At 38.6% G+C, this 24,266-nt stretch overlaps 1 protein-coding gene across 1 annotated transcript in view; it reads right to left on the bottom strand.

Annotated features, from left to right (window-relative positions):
- Positions 1–172: 172 nt before the first annotated feature.
- Positions 173–24,266, bottom strand: part of shank2b (SH3 and multiple ankyrin repeat domains 2b) — a 151,285-nt gene continuing 127,191 nt past the window's right edge. The window contains exons 17-26 of the mRNA XM_055191696.2: positions 14,407–14,542; positions 13,992–14,072; positions 13,669–13,677; positions 13,067–13,087; positions 11,743–11,745; positions 9,839–9,898; positions 9,439–9,563; positions 9,065–9,176; positions 6,503–8,879; positions 173–4,080 (exon numbers count right to left, since the gene is read on the bottom strand). Coding sequence (XP_055047671.2) covers positions 3,543–4,080; positions 6,503–8,879; positions 9,065–9,176; positions 9,439–9,563; positions 9,839–9,898; positions 11,743–11,745; positions 13,067–13,087; positions 13,669–13,677; positions 13,992–14,072; positions 14,407–14,542 — 3,462 coding nt within the window. The 3' untranslated portion in view covers positions 173–3,542. The remainder of the gene's footprint in view (positions 4,081–6,502; positions 8,880–9,064; positions 9,177–9,438; positions 9,564–9,838; positions 9,899–11,742; positions 11,746–13,066; positions 13,088–13,668; positions 13,678–13,991; positions 14,073–14,406; positions 14,543–24,266) is intronic.

Below are 24,266 nucleotides of genomic sequence, written 5' to 3'. Positions count from 1 at the left end.
TTATTTTCTGGATGTATTCTATTAAAGAGACTGAGAAACAATTATCTACGATTGCAAAACAACAAATCTAATTGTGGCATGGTGACCTAAGACTTTTGCACAATACGACCGCACACACACACAATATGGACAGACAGCATGTATGGCTATGAAAGAGCATTGAACAGCATGCTAATCATGGGAAAAGATTTATTTCGAACAAAACAAGCCTTAAAATGAACGTGTAACAAATTCACATAGCCCGAGACAAACGATGTAAACCAAACACATGGAAGGAATTGGAGCTACATGAGTTCAACAACAGATTGTGCAATCGGATTTATTTCTTCCCGTCGATTTTGGTTTTTCCATACATAAGTGTTGAGGGGTTTGAGGAAAGTGCAGTCACAAAACGTCTCCCTGTGATTTAAATCAAAATTTTCTAGTTTAGCACAAAATTACAGCAACATAGACCAAGTGAATGCATTCCTCCCAAGAAGTGTGTGTGAGATAACTATGTTAAAAAAAAGTCTGGCTCCAATAATGTGTCTATAAAATGCATTTTTTACTTCAGAATTCAGATTATGTTTATGGGTGATTCTCACGAAATCCAGACTTAGAAGGTGTCCAGCATCAGATTTTTTAAAAAGCCCTTGAGGCCAATTTCTTTTGCACATATAAGATTAAGTCTGAACTGATTATAACCATTATTTTTAGAGGATTTAAAAATATTTCCTATAGATTTACATTTTTTAGATTATCATTATCAAAAATTATCATTACCGCAACATGATATTACATTAAATATATGCATTTACAAACTCATGTTTCGGTAATGAGAACTAAAAAGTTGTCTAGGTACTATGACAAACAAAATTTTTACTTTTATCTGGAGAAAAAATGCTGCTTACCTGGTAGCCATCTTGAGTGTCACAGTCAATTATGTCCCTTCCAACAATTTTTTTAAATGTTAGTTCCTTGAGGGCTTAAACAATGATTGAAAATTGTTGCGGAGGATGAGAAAATTGGTTTTGGACACATTTATATTCCTTACTATTGTCTGTACATTTACCAATGATCACCAAATACCACATGTTTCTTTACTGTGAATGTTTATAGTATAACATGCACTGAAGCTTTTTATTTTTTAGATTTTTTAAATTAGAAATATTTCCATGTCAAAGAACCCAAATGCAGTCATGGACACGTTGCGGTAATGAAACATTTCCCCTTAAATGTGGAAATAAACAACAAAATTGGTTCGTATGATGTCATTTGAAATCATGTGCAAAATAGTACAAGAAGAGATGTTTGTAACTGTATGTTTCTTATTTTGATACTCTTACTTTGCATTTACTCTTTTTATCAAAATGTGTCATGACACCTCATAAGGCTAATTTCGTGAGAATCACCCTAATACACCACAATAAGATTTCTGATGGAAAATTTGCAGATGTGATACGGCATAAGTGGCCTAAAACGTGCTCATTGAGTTTTGTCAAGTACACACACCACACACAAATCTACATTTTTAACGTCTTTCTTTAATTACATGATCTAAAAGAAGCAGGTGACAGCCGTAACCTCATTTTTTCATATCGTCTAATTCACTGAGACCTATGTATATGTTCATTTCATAATATTATATACTGTACTGTGGAATACTGGCAAAGAAGGACCAAACAGTGTTCTTTAAGTTTGTGTATTGCTTTTTAACTGATACCACATAGATTTTTGGCACACCACATATCAGAGTTAAATGTCATAAAAATTTCATAAATATTTCTATAAATATTTAAAATACTGTGCTGTTTCCTAAAATAAGATATATAGAGATGATAACTCTAAATCTTCTAAGGTTGAGAGAAAAGCAAACATATATATATATTTATATATATATATATATATATTATTTATATATAATTTTTATTTCTGAATCTCTTCGCTGCATACTTCGAACGGTCATCTTCACAGGCGTTCTCGCCACATCGCTTTCCCCTCAGTTCTTGCATTACCCACAGTGCTTCAAACTTGATACTGATGGCAAAATGTTTAATGCTGGCTGTCTTGTACGTTTCAACTTTATCACAAATATGAATAATACCTCCAGTCACATCCCATTCCTACTGTACGTAGTTCTGGAATATGTAAACAGCAACACCTGTGAGATTTATTATGGCATCTATAGTCCAATAAAACTTTGACTGAGTCTCTGATATTGAAAAAAATGTATACTTTGATTCACTTTGAGATGTTGTGGTGTGTCAAATTGTAACACGTATAGGCACGTTGCAGTTAAAAGTAAAATGGACGTAATATGACAGCAAAAGCAAAAATTCCCACTTGTGAACCGAAAGGGAAAACTGCGGGATGAGAATGAACAGAGTATTTAGGAAAAGCACTTTGATTGGATCTATTATTTAGGCTTTACTTTGTGAATCCAGATGGGAAAAAAACTGCGTCCGAATTAAATTTCAAACTTAAAAACATATTACGCAACAGTTTACGGATATGAAGTCGCATCCTGTATCAGTTACAATTGACGACATTGATATGTATAGATTAAGGAGGTTTCCTGTAACGCTCTCGACGACCCTTTTAACCATTAAATGATCTACCGATTTATAGGTAAGGAAAAAAATCAAATTATTCAACTCATTAAAGTGTCACACTTAAAGCAAAAGACAAATACATACTGGCCCATCTACGGTGATTGTGTCAGCATTTAACTCTCTTAGTTTCCATATACTCATAAAACTCAATACTTGAGTTAATACCAGCGACACTGGTGAAGACGTTATTGTAGTTCAAAAATAGTGAGAAACAGCGCAACCTAGCATTGATCGAAGGTACAAATCGAATGTTGGTGGGAATGCCGTACACCTCCTTACTATATGGAAGACACCTAATAGTAAACCACGATTCAAAAAGACCCAAGAAAATTTTGATCATTCAGACGAACACCTAATGTCGGCGTATTCAAAAGATGGTGGAGAAACCTGCTGCTTGCTACTGTTACGTTTGTTCGCACGTAGGGAGAATTGGCCTTTGTGTTTCAAATGCTTCGATAGCCCATTCCTGGACTATGAATGAACTGAGTTCCCACCGATCACATCTCGGAGATTCGCATACATCTCGTTCAAACGTGTAGGAGAAAAAAGCAAGATATTTCATAGGCAGCTGTTACATAGACAAAGGTTCCCTTTTTCCTGAAGAAATATTCTTTGTAGAATTGTCTTAGCAAAGATAAAAAATGGATCCCCAGCTCTGCTGGTTTCAGTGCATTCAAAGGAGGCCAAAGTCCTTAAAAGCCAAAGGAAAGTCGTAGATTCCATACAGTGTGTTGGCTTCAATGTCCTCTCTGGTGCCGGAGCTCTTGAAACGTTGGGAACCGCTTGTGCTTGCGCGGATATTCGAACACTTGAGTTTCTTCAGGATGTGAGAGTTCCTAAAATCCACCAAAAAGCGTGATAGGACGACAATGTTTTCAAATTAGTGAACCAAAAAAAGGAAAGCTTATGAACAAGAGCGCGTGGAGTCCCGGAAGGACGTCTCATCCAATCTCATCTATCCAAGAGTACTTTAAGCGCCCGCTCGATGTTCATTCTGTGACCCACGCGTGTGACGCCCAAATCGATCAGATCCTCCTTTTGCAGGTTAGGTAGGTGGCTTCCCTCTATGTCATTGTCCATAAAGGCGTCTCTGTGCTCACCCAGGTTTAGGCTCTCCAGCCAGTCGGCCACGTCCTGCTTGCTCCACATGAGGACGGGTTTGGTGGCGAAGGGCTTATTTGAGGCGGCCTGGATCAGGGTGAGCGGGGAGGGGGAGCGGCTACGCCCTGTGCCGAGGCTGAGTGGGGGCGTGGGTAGACCGAAGACGTCTGTCATAGTGGGGGAAGTGACGGAGGTCGGGAGGGAAGAGGCACAACTTAGGCCGGAGTCCGGAGGGGACATGATTGGACTTGGGGCGCGGTGATGGGGAGGCAGGCTCTCGGGCTGTCGGCACGGCGACGGGACAGGCACATTCGGGCCAGGCTGGGCAGTGAAGGTAATGGTGGTGTTCTGCTGTGTACCTGAGATGAGGGATACACCATCCTGATTTCTGCAAATGTAGAGAGATGCAAAATCATGAGGAGTGGAAAATGTAAGACATTCATAGCAGGTGATTCAAATGTCAAGTTTCTACCATTTTAAGTTGAACATTTGAGTAGTTTAATGAATAAAATCTAGTCATCTTATTGTTTTATTGGACAAACTTGAACAAATTCGCTTTAAAAGATGTGTCCCTGGACCACAAAAACAATCATAAGTGTACATAAATTATACATCATAAGAATAAATAAGCTTTCCTTTGACGTATGATTTGTTATGATATGACAATATCCGTCCGAATCTGGAATCTGAGAGTGCAAAAAATCTTGAGACAATCGCCTTTAAAATTGTCCAAATTAAGTCATTAGCAACTGTGTAACAAAAATAAAGTTTTGATATATTAACGGTAGAAAATGTACTAAATATCTTCATGGATCATCATGATCTTTACTTAATATCCAAATGATTTTTGGCATAAAATAAAAATCTATAGTTTTGACCCAAACAATGTATTTTTAGCTATTGCTGCAAATATACCCATGCTACATGTGACTGGTTTTGTGGTCCAGGGTCACATTTAGCTGAAAGGTGAGTAGGTTGCGTACCTGTATATTAAAGTCAGAAACTGTCTCCCGATGTACCAGGCCAACATAACTAAGGTCGCATTTACACTGCCTGTTTGAAGTGACTTAATTCAGATTTTTTTCCCTTTAGTGGCACATGACCTACGGAAATTCGGTTTCAGGCCTCATTCATATGTGGAAATAAGTTGGATTTGAATCAGATACACGCATTCGCGTCCGCGACAGTTTGGACAGGGTTCCCACACCTTAGTTAACTTCAAATTCAAAGACCTTTCAAGGATTTTCCAGGTCTAATATCTTCAAATTCAACAACTAAATGTGGGGACATTTCAAGTGAGAGCAAGGTTACATTGTGTTACCTTTTAAGATACATTGTTACAGTTCACTTTCGAGGGAACTTGCGCTGCGTCACTGTGGTGACACTTTGGGGACGCCTCCAGGTGTAAGTGCATCTGAATGTGTATATCAAATTCAACCAATGGTGAGGATTAACGACAAAGACAGGGTGACGCAGGAGCCAGGAAGTATATCGCTATCTGAAATATTGCCAGAGACGGCGTTACAGGGACGCATGAAGTATGGCAAGGGAGACGCAGCGTCTCGTTCCCTTCTCAGGGAACAACAGTTACATACATAACCCGAGACGTTTTCATGTGTCAAACACAACTATGCAAAAAAGCATTTTGGTATGAATCAACATTTGCAAACAGAAGATATAAGCATATAAAGCGAACAGTTTAGCACGTGTGCTTAAAAAGTCTAGAATTGTCCTACACTACACAGGGAATAACATGGATTTTTTTTCAGAAAACTTCTTGCATAAAAAAGAAACTGGCCACTGAAAGTGCTTGAATCCATGTATGTATATTTTCAAAAACTTCCCATGGCCTTGAATCCCCCCCCCAGAATCACAAACTCTCAAGGATTTTAAGGAATGTATAAAGTAGGACTATAGTATAGTTGGAATAGCTTTAAGGTGGCTGAGGATGTGAGACTCTTTGACAATGTGACGTCCGTCCTTGTCCCTAGTATCTACTTATACCCAAGGTGTATTGGCCTGACTTTGAAGTAAATTTACATTTCCCTCTGATTCAGCACAGCAAAAACAATAAATAATACATCAAAATGACTACACATTGCTTGCATAAGTAACATTTTTGACACAGATCTTGAAATAAAAATACCTTGATTCAGTGATTAACATTATCCTTTCATTTATATATATATATATATATATATATATATATATATATATATATATATATATATTGCTCAATGTACTAAACATAGTGCTCTGCTTTGGCTACGAGTGCATTTTAGGGCCAGTTCTCTGGTCTGTAAATAACAGAATCATTCAATAATGAATGAGACTTTGGAGAAAGGACAGCAAGCCACTGCCTGTAAGACGTGGCAGCCATCAGCGTGCACAAGCCTTGCACATACACATCAAGTGAATTACTGATGTTTGGCAAAATAAATAAGACATCATAATCTCGTTATAAAACGGTCACTCAATATCACCCTAAACGTTTCCGTCAATATGAAATATAATAGCCATTTATGATCCCGCTTAAGATAATCTGTAGATGTCTTGTGGGAGTGATTAGGGTGATGTGATAACTAACTAACAAATGGACCATGCTGTAACAACACGCACGCACACCTCCCCCCTCCGTGGTATGGTCTGTGTTCATCATCACACTGACGTTGCTCATCTCGTCCTCAAGGCTGTTCTCATTATTAGGTTGCTAGGCAACTCTTTCGTTCTCCGACGGAGCACACACACACACACACTCATCTGAGAGACTAAATGCATGCTTGTGATACTGAAAGAAAAGCATGGCATACCTCGTTCCAAAGTGAGTCCTGGTTCCTGTCGGAGAGTCTAATGTGTCCCCTGGCTTTGGTGCTTTGTCCTTGTTTACGTGCTGCAGAACTGAATTCATCTCCCCCATTCCATGAGACTTGGCTTCGGGCCCATGGGGGCCTTTCAACTCTGGAGGGTCACCCCATAGTTTTGAGGTTCGCTGTGTTGGGGTTTTCAAGGGTTCTGGTGGAATAGTTCCAGGGGGTGGTGGTGGAACCGAGGAGGGAATTCTAAAAGAGCTTATGTTTTCCTCTGGCAAAGGGTCCTTGTAAAGTGCATTGCTTTTGATGGCAGGTTTGGGTTTTGGTTTGGACAGGATCTGAGTCCTGTCCACCAGAAAGGCTTGTCCATCTGCATAGACGGTGCAAGTGTCTAGGTTCTCACCTCCTTCAGAAGACAAGGTGGAGATGCTGGACACAGTGGAGATGGTGCTGGTAGTCTCCAGCTGAGGGTCACAACTGCTCCGGCTGTCGACCTCGATGCCCGAGTCAGTGATTTGTTCGTAGGGTTCTAACGGCCCTGGAGGAAAGCTGGGAGGGGTGCAGTTTGTGAGGACTGTTGGTCTTTTGATTTCTGAAATTACACCACCTAATGGGGGATAGTAGGAAGCAAGTGAAGGTCCTTTCGTGCCATTCGCTTTCTGTTTCAGAAGCTCAGCTATTGACCCCGTCTGGTCTTCAGGAATGTCAAAACTGTTGGCGAACTCCAATGGAGGGGGGAGGGGTTCAGCGAACACGAACTCTTCATCGATGTCGACAGAGGCCAAAGGCGGTGGAGGGATGCCGAAGGGAAGCTTGACAGGCTCATCCACAGAACTGATAGTTATGATGGTCTTGCCATGTGGAGCAGCTGATAGCGGCTTGGTAGCTGGGGGGTTGGTGGGAGCTGGCTGGTTGGGGTCGCGAAGCTCCCCGGGGGTGTTGTCGGGATTCCCCACCTCATCCCTTTCACCCTCTGACAAGTTGTTATCCTCTGATTTTACCCCATCTGTTGTGTGTACCATCAGCAGACCAGCTGACTTCTGCTGCGAGGTGTCTACAATGTCAATTAGCATGTTCTTCTTCTCCTCTGTCCTCTTCTCCGGCTTGCCCAGATCGAGCTGGTACTTGGACTCTGTCTCATATTTGGATTCTGTCATCTGTCTGCGCAAGCCCCCACGGGGACGCCCCATGGTGGCGGTACTTGAGAAGCCAACCTCAACATTTGGTCTAAGCTTAGTGTCGATGAAAAGTGGTTTATTAAGATCGAGTTTTAATTGGTCACTCTTTAGTGGAAGAGGTTGTGATTGGTCCCTCATGGCCCTGTCTCTGGCCGCTAGTGCTAAAGCTAACGGCGAATTGGGATCTAGTGGTTTGCCTGTGACCGGATGAACGTAATTTCCACTTCCTGAGCTGTAGGTCTTATGAGCAGGCAGACTGATTGGGCTATGTCCTGTACGTGTGTTCAGTAGCTCGCGCACTATGGTGGGCTCAGGGCTGTTGAAGTCCGTCACGTTGCCACCACCTCTGGAAATGCTAAGCAGGGACGTGGGAGGCGCCATGAGCCTACGCAGCCGTTCGTCACTGCTAAACATACCCTCGTCGATCGACTTTGAGTGTCGAAGACGTGGTACTGGTGTAGGTGCCACGTCCTCATCACCTGCATCTGTGGACTTAAAAGATGGGGAGTTTCGATGAACATCCAGCCTCTTCTCCCTGTCTCTGACTGCACCGGCAATGGCAGCTGCAAAGGGACTTCCTGAATTCATACCGTCATCAGGACGCAGTTGCCCTGGGTGGTCCGGTGTGGTCGTCTCAATTTCCATACTGCTTCCCTGGCTGCTCTTTCCACTGCTGCTGGTAGAGGGCTCTTTGATTATTATGGTTGGTATCGGGATGGAGCAAGTCTTCTCTGGACTGTCCTCCACATTAGACTGTTTCACAAGCATGCCCTTCCTCCTGGCAGGTTTGTTGGGTACAAACAGTCCGGCTTGTCCCATCTTTCCCACATCAGAGTAAGGGTTCTCAGGGACATGGGCACGACGCATATGAAGACTCTGCTGGGCTGTTGGACTGTGATTGAAGCCTTCAGACTCGTACTGCTCAGGACTGTCTCTGTAAAACACGCTCTGATCTCTCCACCCAGCACCTTCAGTTCTGTCCGAGGCCGGGCTGTTCGCATTAGGGCTCTGAGAAGTAAAGCCTGCTCTGATGGTGCCATATCCTCGGCCAGCTGGGACGGGAGCATTATTATGAGGTGGAGATGGAGGGGAGATGGCTGGTGGGGGTGGAATATCTTCTGATGTGTCAGGCATCGAAAGGCTTCTTGTAAATTTCAACATTGGAGGAGTGAGGAACTGCTTCTCTTCTTCAGTTACTCCTGAAATGAATAAAGAAAAAATCTAAAATTAGTCCACTGTTATATCGCTCTGGTGGTTATTTTAAGACATTTGACAGGTCAGGTGTGCATTTATTGAAAAATAATGCTTACCTGGAGAACATTTCTTAACTAATCAGTATAAAGCATTCAACAGGCCCTGTGGTATAAATTATAAAAGTGCATACCTATAGAGGTTTGTCGTCTCATAGTTCCTCTTGGTACACCCAGGAAAGGACCTCTAGGACTACTTGGTGGTGGCGGTGAGTCTGTTGCTGTATCCTGACTATTGCAGAGAGACTGCAAAAAATAAAAAAATCTTATAGGCCTGATAAGATAATAGGAACAAAAAAGTACTCTATGTATGAATAATAAATAACAGTAAGTAAAATAACAGTGAATATATTAGCAATGCTGTGAAGAAGTACCATTTTTACCAAAATAGCATGCTTGGGCAAACATGTTGTCAGAACAAAGGTTATTACACTAAAACTAAAATGCAATTCTTAACAATGCCACAAGAGACAAGAACTCTAGGGGACGTTAGCTATGGCACACTTACATTCATTTCAGGGCTGACAGCGAAACACTTGCTAGTCGGACGTGGTTTGACCGTCGCAACCCTCAAATCGGCGTTTGAGTTGTCCCACATGGGTTTCTGGGGGGGCACAGCTTCATCCACTTTATCTGCAAGACAGCATCGTCTCAAATTAGAAATCAAGAAGCTACATTTCAAATAAGCTATGTAGCAAATACTGCCAATGTCCTCAAACAAAATGCTCAGAATGAGGATCCGAACCGAGCAAGAGAGGCGACAGAAATAGGTACAACGACAAAGTCAAGGTCAAAGCCGTGCAAGCGCTTCCAGGTTTCCGTTGGAGAAATCTTAGCACTTCTTTCAACGGCCACTGCACAACCTGCTAGCATTTATTTCAGACAGTTCCCATGCATGGGATGATTACTTAGTGTGACTTGAAATACAATCCTCTTCTTCAGACCCTCATTATCTGAAAGCTGATCATCTACACAGAAATGGAGGAAAGGGAAATTCAGAGTCGTATTTCCTAGCATAAAAGTCAAAACTGAATCTGGTAAGGGAAACACACACACACAGTTACACCTCTGCATTATATGGATATATATATATATATACTCACATTACACAGGCCTAACATTTCAATTCCCATCATACCGCTAAGGTAAAACAGAATTGAAAATAAAAACTAGGCATTCATAATCTGTCTTGTTCATAATTATAACACAAAGAATTTTAATGCAGTCTGAGGAGGCAAAAAGTGTTTGCTTTTGTTTTCATAAACCGTGCTTTCCTAATACTTAAATGTAGCTTTAAAAGGGCTCTCGCTAAAGAACACAAGTTGTTTTAAGGACACAGCAGGAGTACTTTACAGCCAACCGCATTATGTAAACATAAGACTAATGCCTCTAACTGTTCACAAAAGATCTCCTTTGTGAAGACGCAGCAGTGTCTAAAAAATCGCTATTGTATCTGCGCAGCACTCACACGTCCTCACACTGCTGATCATTGCTAACAGTGCCAGTAGCTTTACGCCAAAAATATAGCATTACATTTTGCAGGAGGAAGGTTTCTATATTAAAAATATGCAGCATTATTTCCATGGCAACACCTTGTTTCAGACTGATTCAAAGCTGGAGCGCTCCACCATATATTAGTTAAAAGTTGCTTGTTTAAAGGCTAACCCTTTAAAACCCAAAAAGAAATGTGTCATGAATTACCCAATACCCAACCTCATGTCGTTCCACACCTGTACGACCTTTGTTCATCGTCGGAACACAAACTAAGATGTTTTTATGAAATTGGAAAGCTCACTGAGCCCCTATAGACAGCAATGCTACACCTTCAAGGCCCAGAAAAAAGCAAGGACACTGCTAAAATAGTCCATGAGACTAAAGTGGTTCAAGTGAAAAGAGTAAAAAAGAACAACTAGTCAACAATTTCTTCTCATCCGTCTCTGACGTGTATTCACGAGAGGAGCACATGTATGTGTTGTGAACGCCGGCATCCTGCGCCAGCCATATATACAGCAGTAGAAAAAAATTAAGAGATAATTTCAATAGTCCATTTCAGTTTTAATAGATTGACTATTTATAGGTTTTTGTTTAAGTAAAATAATAATTTTTAAAGATTTTTTAATAATATTTTTTTCCTAAAATAAGAATTTTGTTTCATTCTTTCAACTACAGATAACATTTCTGCCAAATTCTTAATAAAAATAACGTTTTTATTTACGTTTATTTACTGAAAATTTAAATGGGGAAAAGATCATCAAAATAATAAAACAAAAAATTTGAGCTGTCAAAAGATTAATAGCAATTAATCTCATGCATAATGTATGTGTGTGCACTGTGTTTAATTATTTTGTATATATAAATACACACATTCATGTATGTATTTAAGAAACATCTACATGATATATATAAAATGTAAAACCAACTTTTATTTTGTATGCGATTAATTGTGATTAATCTTTTAACAGCCCTAAAAAATTGCAGTGTTTTTTAATATTGCAGAGAAAACAAGTTAGAATTAATTTCTTAACAACCAAATACTATTGTTTTACATGTATCTTAGAAAAAATTAAAAAATGAACTTTTTGGGAAAAACCCTGACTTTTAGATTTTACATTTGCTGTTAGTTGACTTTATGTCACTCTCGAGGTTTGTTTTTGTTGAAATTCAACAGTCACTGGACTGAAATACTGTAAAAAATCTTTGCCGCCTTAATTTTTTTTGTTGAATCAACCCGACAAGAGAGGAGTTGCTACAACTAATTAAATGAATTTTCAACTATTTTCAACTTTTTTCAACTATATTTTATAAGTTATACCAACTCATCTGTAGTTATAACAACTCATCTCTAGTCAAGATAAATAAAAGAAAGTTGAAATGACTTGTAAATCTGAGTTGATTAAACAAAAAAAAGGGCAGCAAGCATTTTTTCAGTGAAATTATGACTAAAGTCAAAACTGGAGTGGTCTCTTAATTTTTTTACGGCTGTATATATATACACACACATATACGTAGATGCCTCATTTGACCACTACATATATGATCAAACAGCCCTAATGAAGAATCTATGTACATATATATATCTATGTAGTCAGCACCACACGCATGCATCGTGGTGCTGTCATGAATTTCCATCAGAGACTGACACGAAAGAGAAGAAATTGTAGAATAGAGTCATTCTTTTGGGAGGGGGGTTACACACAAAAAAAGTTTGCTTCATGAAATGAAGATTGAACCACTGTAGACTCAAGGACCATTCCAACAATGTCCCCTCTTACTTTTTGGGACTTGAAAATTGCCTAAAGCCCGAAGTTTAGTTAGTTTTTTACATGTACGTGAACATACGCGACCTTGCATATAGTTTATTTGACTCGTACGTGTACATAGATGTTCCACGCATGTACATTGCAACAAAATGCAATGCATCTCCTGTGCTACATACTACATTCTCCTGTACGCGCATGCACAACCTACGCTTAAAAAGTATGTGCGGTTAAAAAAATACAGCAGCGCGTGTACAGTGTGCACATACTAGTCTATTCTGATGATGAAATTTGCATCACGCACATGCGTAAAACAACACTATGCTTCTAGCTTAAGAGGGGTCAGAAAGCTCTCAGATTTCACCAAAAACATCCCAATTTGTGTTTCAAAAATGTTCTTATGGGTGTGAAATGACATGACGGTGAGTAATTCATGACAGAATTTTTATTTTGACGTGAACTAACCCTTCAAATGTGGAATTATCTTTTAAAATGTCCAGCATCATCCCTATCTTAGTAGTAAAAAAGGGACTGGATGCATGTTTAAGGGTGGGTTTTCAAAGTGAAATTCATGGCTTTTGCTTTCTCATGCATATCTTTTTTTAATACATGGCAGGGTTTTGAATAATACATTACTACATTGCACTTTTGAAGATTTGTGTAGTCAATGAGTAAAGCTAAAGGCATATGGAGCATTTCGCAGTGTAAGCACATTTCTTATGTTTTCATTCGATTGGTAAATTTGGATTATTCAAGTGCATTATTTGCCAAAACAAATTTCATATCGAACCTTAAATTGAATTGAATAAAAAAGCAAAAAACAAACATCTAATTACTAAGTTGTGACAAATACTTAAACAGTGCTTAGGGAAAACTCACCCTTTTTTTTCCTCAAAGTGGCTTTAACATAAAAGAACAATTCAGCTTTATTTAAGAATCAATTGCATATCATTTCCAGATAACATAAGGAGGAGAACCAAAGTTTGGAATAAACTGTATTCCTCCATATGGCATTGACCTGTGCATAATGTAATGCCATCAGTCGGAAACCAAACTTTCAAAGCGACAAATCCATGCAGTTAGTAAACTTTTCAATAACACTCCACAAGACAAAATGACAGTTAAATCCCCAACAGATCAAACTGACAAAAAGACACAATAACTTGTTAATACTCATTTAATACAGCTTACCCATAATGCCATTCTTTAATTACCAATAATTAAACCAGCATGACCCATCAAACCCTATTTAACCGTGGTCTATGAGCACCAAAATAAATCCAACACAGATCCGCTCAGAAGAAATGTGTCATGCTTTAACAGTAAATGTGTTTTCAACAGTTGGGGGCACAAAAAGTGAGGTCACACCGAAACACTCAATATATCCATATAATCACCAATACAAATCGCTACAACAAAGGCACATGCATGTCAGGGAAGCACAATTAGTACAATTTGTATGAAAATAAAATGCATCATACCTTTATCCACTTTTGGTACAGCATGCAGGAAAACAAAATAACATCAAAGTTCATTTTATAATGAACGACAGCTGCAGAACAACAGAAAAAATTCCCACGTTAAAAAGCATTTATACATTCTTTTTGCGTTCACGCAAGACGCATTAAAAGCACTTTAACTTATGCACGAAGAGTGTCACCAAAATTATTTAGCGTTTATGATAAACAGCTAAAAAAAGACAAAATGCGAGAATGCGTCCTGTGTGAACGAACTGGTAAAATGCAATACGTGACTACATGTTAGATGAGATGCATTTGCGTCTGCGTGACATGACTGAGCTTACCTAGGTCTTCAAGCTCTGAGGTCATAGATTTTGACCGCATGGATAGCGCTGTGGATGGAGCCCTCCGTGGTGGTGGAGGTGCTGTATTAATAAACAAAGGGACAATACAGCAGGTACAGTAGATGATTTATCATGGGGAGGAGGCATTGCATACAAAAACAACTTCATGCATTCAGGGTTTCCTTTTGAATAATAAATGAGAGAAAGAGGGAGGTAGAGATAAGAAAACCCCCTAAAACACAAATGAGTGATGTTAGTAAAATCAGTGATTAGTATAACTAACATTAGTGTCATGGAAAAGCGATGGTAAGAATTTTTACATGAGCATTTGCTACATTTTCAAAAAATACAAACATATTACTCGATATGCAGAAATACACAAGAAAACCTCAATAAATCAGAAGGGAATGGTTACCTTTCTTTCGAGCTGTGTCGTCAGGGTCCAGATTTCGACTGACTGTGACGACTTTAATGATTAAGTGGTTGCCGCCATGACGGATCATGTTGACAACTTGTTTGTGGCCCACTTTGACAACATTATCCTGGTTCACCTATAACAAAAGAGGAACAATTAGGCATCACATAAGCAAAGAAAATAAACAAAATATCTATTTTCCACAAACCAATAAGTAGTACAATGCAATACTTTAACGATTTTTTACATAAAATCATCCTACATAACATTCTGTGAAAATAAAACTTTGATATCTTTAATATTGACTGAATTAGAATGTCAAAGATTAAAATCAATGATTGAAATCAAACTTTGATTAGATTATGAGACTTTAGTCTGAATTTCACAGACAGGATAACACACATGCAATATTCACAACATATACTATATTGCAAAAAATGTGCATACACTCCTCAGCAGGAAAACAAAATAGAAAGCCTGTACATCTATAATGTATATCTAAATGCCACAAAACTCAAATTTTATGAGGGCTTAAACTTCTATATATCAAGAAGCAAATTCTTCTTAAAGGAATATTCCACTATTGTAAAAAAAATGTGCAACGTGATTACGCAATGCAGAAAGTCGCGCTGGCACCTCACACGGCTAGTGCAAGACAAGAAGCTGTGATTTAAACATGCTTATTTTTTATTTTTCTTGCCGAAAATGACTTTTTTTCGCTAGATAAGACCCTTATGCCTCGGCTGGGATCATTTAGAGTCCTTTGAAGCTGCATTGAAACTGCATTGTAAACTGTTGAGTTTTAATAAAGTCTATTCAATTGAGAAAAATCCTGGAATGTTTTCCTCAAAAAAACTAATTTCTTCTCCACTAAACAAAGAAAGACATCAACAACTTGGATGACATGGGGGTGAGTAATTATCAGGATTATTTTTAATGAAAGTGGAATATTCCCTTAAGCATTCATCTGTGTGATAAGCTATAAACTCTTGCGGTTTTGTAATGGCACTTGGCAAAACCACAAAATAACCATCAACCCTACTAAACCAACTACTTCATTCAGACATAAACACCTTATTTATTTCTCAATTGAAAGCACAGATATACAAACAGAAATATATGAAACACAAAGCCATTATTTTATCCACAGTATGTTGAAATCTATTAAAATGTCATATATATTTTCAATAGTTACCATATCAGAGAAAGCCGTCATCAGACTGGCATAAGTGGGCAGTAAATCTGATTGCGAGTAAATGTTTAAGTGGGATATTACTGTAAATCTGCCATCGAGCAGTTACTGTCGAGTTTAACTGCATTCAGCTAAAGCAGAAACTATTCGTTATGACAATTGTTGATGGGCAACATTGATCACCAGACGTTTTTCTTTCTCCAATGACTCCAACTGCACTTTTACTTAAAGGGGACATTTCACAAGGCTTTTTAAAAATGTTAAATAAATCTTTGGTGTCCCCAGAGTACATATGTGAGTTTTAGCTCAAAATACCCCATAGAATATTTATTACAGCATGTTAAAATTGCCACTTTGTAGGTGTGTACAAAAATGTGGTTGGATAGTGCAGATAAGGGGCGATATTATCCCCTTCTGACATTACAAGGAGAGCCAAATTTCAATGACCTATTTTTTCGTGTTTGCATAGAATGGTTTACCAAAACCATTTGAGAAAGTTACTGGGTATTTCTTTTACACATTTTCTAGGTCGATAGAAGCACTGGGGACCCACATGGACAGAGTCAGATTTTCATGATATGTCCACTTTTCGCCTCTCTATCGGCGCCTCTGTTTGAAACATAAAATTGCAGTTGTTGTGCTTCGCTTGCTGATGTCTGTGATCAGAGCATTAAAGCAGATTTGTCATTATACATCAATATGAGTACAATCCAACAAGTCAGATATCCGAAAAAAATGCCATCTTTACATCGTAAAAAGTGAAGGTTGGATCTACTTAAAGGAAAACACCACAGTTTTTCAATATTTTACTATGTTCTTACCTCAACTTAGACTAATTAATACATATCTATCTTTTTTCAAAGCGTGCACTTAATCTTTGTATAGCGCGTAGTGAATGTGTTAGCATTTAGCCTTGCCCCATTTATTCCTTAGGATCCAAACAGGGATGAATTTAGAAGCCACCAAACACTTCCATGATTTCTCTATTTAAAGACTTTAAATGAGTAGTTATACGAGTAAGTATGGTGGCACAAAATAAAACGTGGCGATTTTTAAGCGGATAAAAAATTTGAACTATATTGTATGGCGAAAGAGCACTTAGTTTGCAGCACTTCGACCTCGGCGCGCAGTAACATCATCACTCCTGACTCCTCCTCCTCTCGCTCAAACTTTTGTCAATATTACTGCGCCCGAGGTCGAAGTGCTGCAAACTAAGTGCTCTTCCGCCATATTGCTATGATGTTGGCCCTATGAAGTTGCTAGGGTCCTCTGGATGGTTGCTAAGGCTTTGCCTGGTAGTTTTTAGAGTATTCTGTGATGATTCTGTGAGGTCTCGATAAAAGAGCCCTTTCATTGAATATCGTTCTCGTCTTAACTTCAGTGTCTTTTTACCCAGTTTATTGTCGATCAGGTGAACTGTCTGAATATTAGAAACGTAATATCAAATCGTGTGGGGCTTGTTGAGAAAAGATGTGATATTACTTTTCACCTGACGATAAAGTGTGTAAAAAGATCCTGTAAATGTATATCAAATGATAGATATCGTGATGTATAAAAAAATTTCATACATGCTATAGAAAGCACCAATAATGTTGATTATATGTTGATATGCTTCATATATTATATAGATAGATAGATAGATAGATAGATAGATAGATAGATAGATAGATAGATAGATAGATAGACAGATAGATAGATAGTTTGAAATAGATAGATAAACATAACTAAAAACAATGACACTATTAAACAGATCAGCAGAGATAAATAAGAGGCAGGTTTGGGAAAGATTTTAAAGTATGCCTTTTACCGAAGGAAAGGTTACGTGAATAAGCTTGGGTAACCAAGGAAACAGCCGAGAGAGCTGAAGTCGTCTTCATGACGAAGAGAGCTGAGCTGCTCTTTTTATCCTACTATTCATAAATGCTGTACGTGTGATGGGAAACAATAAGATATATGTTTGTGTCTGTAGAGAAAGAGATTGCCATTGTCCTAATTGAATAAAACGAGGCGAACACAAGTTTGAAAGCAAGAAATAATCGATGGGATCTGGAGTGAAAGGTCCAAATGGAGAGCCAGGTCTGTTTAAAACAATTACAGCCAGTAACGTCAATCGTCTTTATATATTCGTCATCTCTCCCTATTGAGGATATTCATACTGCACATTCCAGAAGTCATCAGAAGACAAAATGACAGCATTACATCTTGATGCTTGACCTTATGACAAATGGTGCAGATTTAGAGTAAGACAACGCATTGTGAGTCACGTACAAGGTGTGGAAGGAGGGCAGAGGCAAAACGAAATTTCCCAGCATTCACACTGACCTCCAGTTTCTCAGCAAGTCACAGGCCGGTAATGAGATTTGGACTCATTTAGGAAGTGCTGGGACCAGATGTAGATAAAGCTCACAAAACAGCACAATCTCACCATGGCCACTTCATCTAGATAATCTCATTATGATGGACTCGAGCCAAATCCTATGAAGCACCAGAACCAGAACATTGTTCACTCTATCATTTGACCCAATTGACCTTTTACATTGGAACACAAACTGAGAATTTGTGTATAAGAATATATACTTAGACAGAGCTTCCTATTCTGAACAATGCAAAGATTCATAAAACATTATATAAAACATACAATTAACCCCTGACCTGAATGTTGTGACATCTTAACAACACAGTACTACTACTGGTGAAAAACAGTACAACAAATCACAACAGTCTATATGTGTACATAGATGGACTATCAATTGCAAAATTAATGGATAAAATTAACTGTTGTTCATCAGCAAGCGTGTTCCCTGGGAATTAAACCCACGGCCTTATGCTCTTCTAAAGCAATGCTCTACAAATTAAGCTTCAGGAAAATTTGCTCTTTCAACATGTATTATTTCCTATTATTGCGCATAATTGTATGTTCCTGTTGGTAGAGCATTAAGTAGCAACACAAAGGTTGTATGTTCGGCACACATACTGGAAAAACTTTATAGATTAATGGCACTGTAAGTCGCTGTGGATAAAAGCATCTGCTAAATGCACAAATGTTAGGGGTGTAACGGTACACGTATTAAATAGAATTGTTTCGGTACACGACTTTTGGTTCAGTGCACATGTGTACTGAATAAATGTAATAGGCATTTCTACGTGCGAGACATACTTCAAATCCGAGTTCCTACATGAACAGATTAAGTGGCGCAGCGCAAGTTGGACTAAAGGTGACAAATCATGAAAATCTGACATTTTCCGTGTTTAAGTGCTATAATTGGGTCTCCAGTGCTACTATCAACCTATAAAATGTAAAAAAAATGGATTTGGTAAACCATTCTCTGCAAGAATGTGAAAAAATAGGTCATTGAAATTTGGCTCACCTTGTGATGTCAGAAGGGGATAATACTGCCCCTTAATCTGCACTATGCAACCACGGCACTGACATTAAGTGAAGAGATCAGCTCATTTGCATTTTAAAGGACACTCACACTTTGGCAGCGAAAAGACAAAAAGACGTTCAACAGACGCAGCACAATTCATCAATGTCACTTCAGGGGACCAATCAGGAAACCCTGGAGGCAAAACAAGCGTTTTAAGGTTTCGTTTACAGTAACAAGTTGGCATTTCTGTTATTTCCATATTTTTTTTTCATTATATGTTTTATTTTATTTAAACCAATCAGATGTTTCATATAAAAATGTGTTTAAAATATGTAATCTGTTTGTAATAAACACTATTAATGTTTACAACAGGGAACTACACTAACATTTCCACTGGTGCCACTTGCGCTACTAACTTTTTCAGTTACTGGCGCAAAACATGATTTGGTCGCACAAATTAGTTATATTATATTATGGATAATAATGAACAATAATGAAACTGTATTGCATACAGATGTGCTTTTCATTTTAATTGCCATCTTTTAAACCACATGCCGCCTTGTTTTTTTAACGTTGCAGTGTTTCCCACAGATCTGAAATTTGGTAGCTGGTGAAAAGGGCAATTATTACCCACAAACAAAAAATGGTCTATTATACATGTGACAAATAACTAATAATGTGTGACACAACACAATACTTTGATTTATTGAACATTAATATTAATTTCACATTATAGTTCGTTAATCTAATCTAGCTTAATCCACTCATTATTTCAGATTTAAAAGTCTATTGCGGTCCCGGTGACGAGTGACTTTACATTACAGCTTTGTGTTTTTTTATATCTTGAGTCAGCTTGAGCTTTCCTCGTTCAGTGCTTTTTAACTACCATATCTGTGCAAACTTTTTAGAAAAGACATGGTTTATTAATAATAAGATTATAAAAAATAGGAGAAAGAAAATGCAGCGTGTGGTCGTAACAAGAGCCAGTTGTTATCGCCATAGAAACCGGAGGCACGTTGAAACTGCACTCGAGCTTTAGCGTGGTAGCGCTCGCGGCCGTTCTCCGATCGAATCATGTTTTACACAAAATATTAATCAGACTTGGGATCCGAAGTAATTAAACTAGGACTGACCCCAACGCGACTGACCATTTAAAATATAAACCCTTCACCGCTCGGGTCTTCCGTGAAGACCTCTTATGGTTTAACTCTGCTAAAGTTCAGACACATGGAAGGATACAATATTTCGCACCGACCCAATTCATTGAGAAACAGAAAGCATGCGAACGCTCACCGGGAGAGTGAAAATGAAGCCAACTCGATGTGTTGAAGGCTCAGAGCATGTTATAAAACATATTCTTAAAATACACATTTCTGTTTTAATAAATACTCATAGTAAATCATAGCATATTGCCTAAAACATAAGGTAGGTACAAAAATAATCGGTGATTAGGGATGTTCACATTGACCGTTTAACCGTTAACCGAAGGTAAGAATTTATGACCGATTAACATTATCAGTTAAAATAAAAAATATTTTGTCAATACATGGTGCGTGTCGTCATGAGCCGACAGACATTTCGACACTTTTCTATCTTTAATTTGTGAATGTCCTGTGAATGACACAAATGATTGCTGCCCTGACGGTCTGATAAAGTAATAACTGGTATGAGAAATCATTTGTATGCGTGTTTGGAAGCTGAACAGAGATGCGCGCATCATGAGTTACTCTTGAAGGTACGAGTCTCCATTGGCGCTTTTCCATTGCATAATCCCCCCACGGTTTGGTTCAGGTCGGGTCAGCTCACCTCACTTTGGCTTAGTTAGTTTTTCATCGAGTTTAGTAACATTTTGGACTGGGAGGGATTATAGGCGTGTTGTTATATTTGCGCTGCCTACTGCTGTGACATCATGTGAGAGCGTCGTTGTACATTCCCATACATTCATTTATTTCTCAGTCCACCACAAAATTAAAACTGACCACCACAAATAAATGTTTGCACTTCGCATTTATCACTACCTCTGTCTTAGATGACAGTTTCTGTACAAAGACCCATGGCGTCGGTCAACGCACTCCGCTGAGCCTCATTTAAAGGAATATTCAATTTTCTTAAAAGAAAAGATAGTTTACTCACCACGATGTCATCCAAAATGTTGATGTCTTTCTTTGTTCAGTAGAGAAGAAATTGTGTTTTTTGAGGAAAACATTGCAGGATTTTTCTCATTTTAATGGACTTTAATGGACACCAACACTTAACACTTAACTCAACACATAACAGTTTTTTTCAAAGGACTATAAATATCCCAAACGAGGCATTAGGGTCTTATCTAGCGAAACGATTGTCATTTTTGACAAGAAAAATTAGAAATACGCTCTTTTAAACCACAACTTTTCGTCTAGGTCCGGTCCAGCGCGACCTAACGTAAATGCGTAGTGACATAGGGAGGTCACGTGTTACATATATAAAACACACATTTGCGGACCATTGTAAACAATAAACTAACACAAAGACATGAATTAGTATCAGTTGACATACAACAACGTAGGAACGGTCCTCTTTCAACACACTTGTAAACACTGGGGCGGAGTTTCGCGTTCGTCCTCTGTGAACTCTTGACGTCATTACGTATTGCGTGGGGTCACGCTGGCGCATCACGACCGGATCTAGACGAGAAGTTGTGCTTTAAAAGTGTATATTTGTTATTTTTATTGTCAAAAATGACAATCGTTTTGCTAGATAAGACCCTTATGTCTCGTTTGGGATTGTTCATAATCCTTTGAAACTCAGTTGAAAAAACTGTTAAGTGTTGAGTTAAGTATTAATTGTTGGTGTCTATTAAAGTCCATTAAAATGAGAAAAATCCTGCAATGTTTTCCTCAAAAACATAATTTCTTCTCGACTGAACAAAAAAAGACATCAACATTTTGGATGACATAGTGGTGAGTAAATTATCTGGATTTTTCTTTTAAGAAAATTGAATATTCCTTTAAGTTGCATTTAAGCATATATGCAGACGTGTGTGTCGCGAATGTGCCACCACAAACTACAAGTCTGGAAAACCTGTTATGGGTGTTCCTGATTCTCAACTTGTGGATGTTTTCATAGCTAAAAGGGAGTTTGGGAACTTGCAGCAAAGCACAGATTACAACAGGTTTACTCGAGACAGCGCAAGCTAGCATGAAGGTAAAGCTAATTGGTAAAGCAAATTTTTTAATATAGCGATGACGCTGATAGTGACGATTCTCTCAGACCAATTAGTGATCTACTTTGGTATCAGCTCGGGTCACTTGGAACCCCAACCTAGGTGGTACTAAAAAAAGTATCGGGAACTACGTACTGCACCCAGTGGAAAAGCTCCCAAAAGTAAGCTGACCCAACCCAAACCGTGGGGTACAATGCAATAGAAAAACGCATGTAAACGTGTGTTTACATGCATCTTTTATAGAAAAAATATATTTTTGTTTAAAAACATACGCATTTATTCCCACAGATACACACATACTGTAAATGGTACACTAGTTTGCAATTGTAAAATTACCAGTGACGTTTGTGATTGTGCATGTTTGCGGTTTCATGGTGCAATGAGACATTACAGAAACACGATGCACATGCAAATCTTGACTGATAGATGTGCGTGACATGTGGTGAGCATCCCACACTTGATTAAAATCTGATGAAATTAGCAGCCGGTTATCCTCTCGACGCACAGCTAGCACACAGGAAACAAACCATAAAACGTTAATCCCTCCATTTGGCTAATCATATCAATTCTACTCAGGGTCGTTCTGGTCACACTTTCTCAATACATACAAAGAACTCATAAACCGAATGTATTCATTGCTTCTCTGACCGAATGTACCACACAATGAGTCTGTGCTTGTTGAGGTTTTTGTGTACTTGTGAGGGCCAAATGTGTAATGCAATGACATGTGAGGACATGTGAGCTGGTCTCCACTACTTAAAAGGCTGATAAAGCAGTCAAATCACATTCACGGGAGCATCCGTTCACGTGCCATTCATGCAGCCTAGCTTTGTGAGCATGTGCGTTTATGTGACAGAAAATCTACAGGGACCTCCATATTTCATAAAGGATGATGTTGTGTCATCTGGTTACTTCCAGAAGAATAAAGTTGTGTGCTGCACACACACTTACTGATACACAAGACGTGCACACATACACACAAATATATATACTTATGCATGCTCGCTAAACCGTTACGTAACCGTTTATCCATGTTCACCCTTGTAGTTACGTAATGCCACTCTAGTGAACCAGGAGACCACCCGAGGTATCTTGACATAGGCCGATGAGACACTAACTAATACACTCTCAGAAAAAAAGGCACAGAAGCTATCACAGGGGCGGTACCCTATTAAAAAGTACACCTTTGTACCTAAAGGATGCATATCAGTACACATCTGTACCTAAACAGAACATGCAGTATTATGACCTTCTAATAGCAGTTGTGCCTTTTTCCTGATAGTGTAGTACCAGAACAAATGGTACACACAAGGAAGCCTCTTACTATTTAATTTAGGACACCATCTACAGACCAGTCCAAACATCTACTTTAAAATTATACAGAATATTACTGAAAAGAACAGCAGCAAGCATTATTAATGAAAAGGGAATACATGCTGCAGCTGAAGTCCAGGTCCAAGCTGGTTGCACCAGCTGGGCGTAAACCCGGTCATAAGACTAGTCTGGATGTAAAATGCACTTTACGTCGGATGTAGAGTTTACACCTGTTGCACCATCTAGGCATAGCGAACGACTGAGACTAAATCTTACGTCTAGTAAAGGTTAGACGTAAGTATAAAGTCTTGACTTTTTCTATGGCAAAAATAGAAATAATAACATGTAGAAATAATGAAATGTGACGAGACATTGCCACGTCTAATGCGCAGAACACGCGAGATGTGTGCTTTCAAGCATGGCAGAGTGAGAGACCGCACCAATAAATTATATCATAAAATACATAAATACTTACAAAGACAAAGTAGAGAACTTTTCATAAGCTTTCTTTTAATTTTGTTTTAATCCAGAGCTGTTAGAATTGACGCACGGATCTTGAGGATACAGCGTACTGGTAAACATGAGGAGCGAAAGCTCTCATTTGTCATCCATTAGAAACCTTATATCACTGTGACTAAACGCGAATAGTGTCTCAATATCACTGTGGTTAAAGACATACACGGGGACGCACATCATCTTAAGCTGGGCGTAGTTGCGACTGGTCGTAGTTTCAGTTCACAAGTTCACACTTACAAATAAATTGGATAGATTAAATTAGTAAACG

Source organism: Misgurnus anguillicaudatus, chromosome 6 (assembly GCF_027580225.2).
Source record: "Misgurnus anguillicaudatus chromosome 6, ASM2758022v2, whole genome shotgun sequence".
Lineage (NCBI taxonomy): Eukaryota > Metazoa > Chordata > Actinopteri > Cypriniformes > Cobitidae > Misgurnus > Misgurnus anguillicaudatus.
The sequence above is the reverse complement of the archived record's forward strand: the minus strand, read 5'-3'. Positions and strand labels throughout refer to the sequence as shown.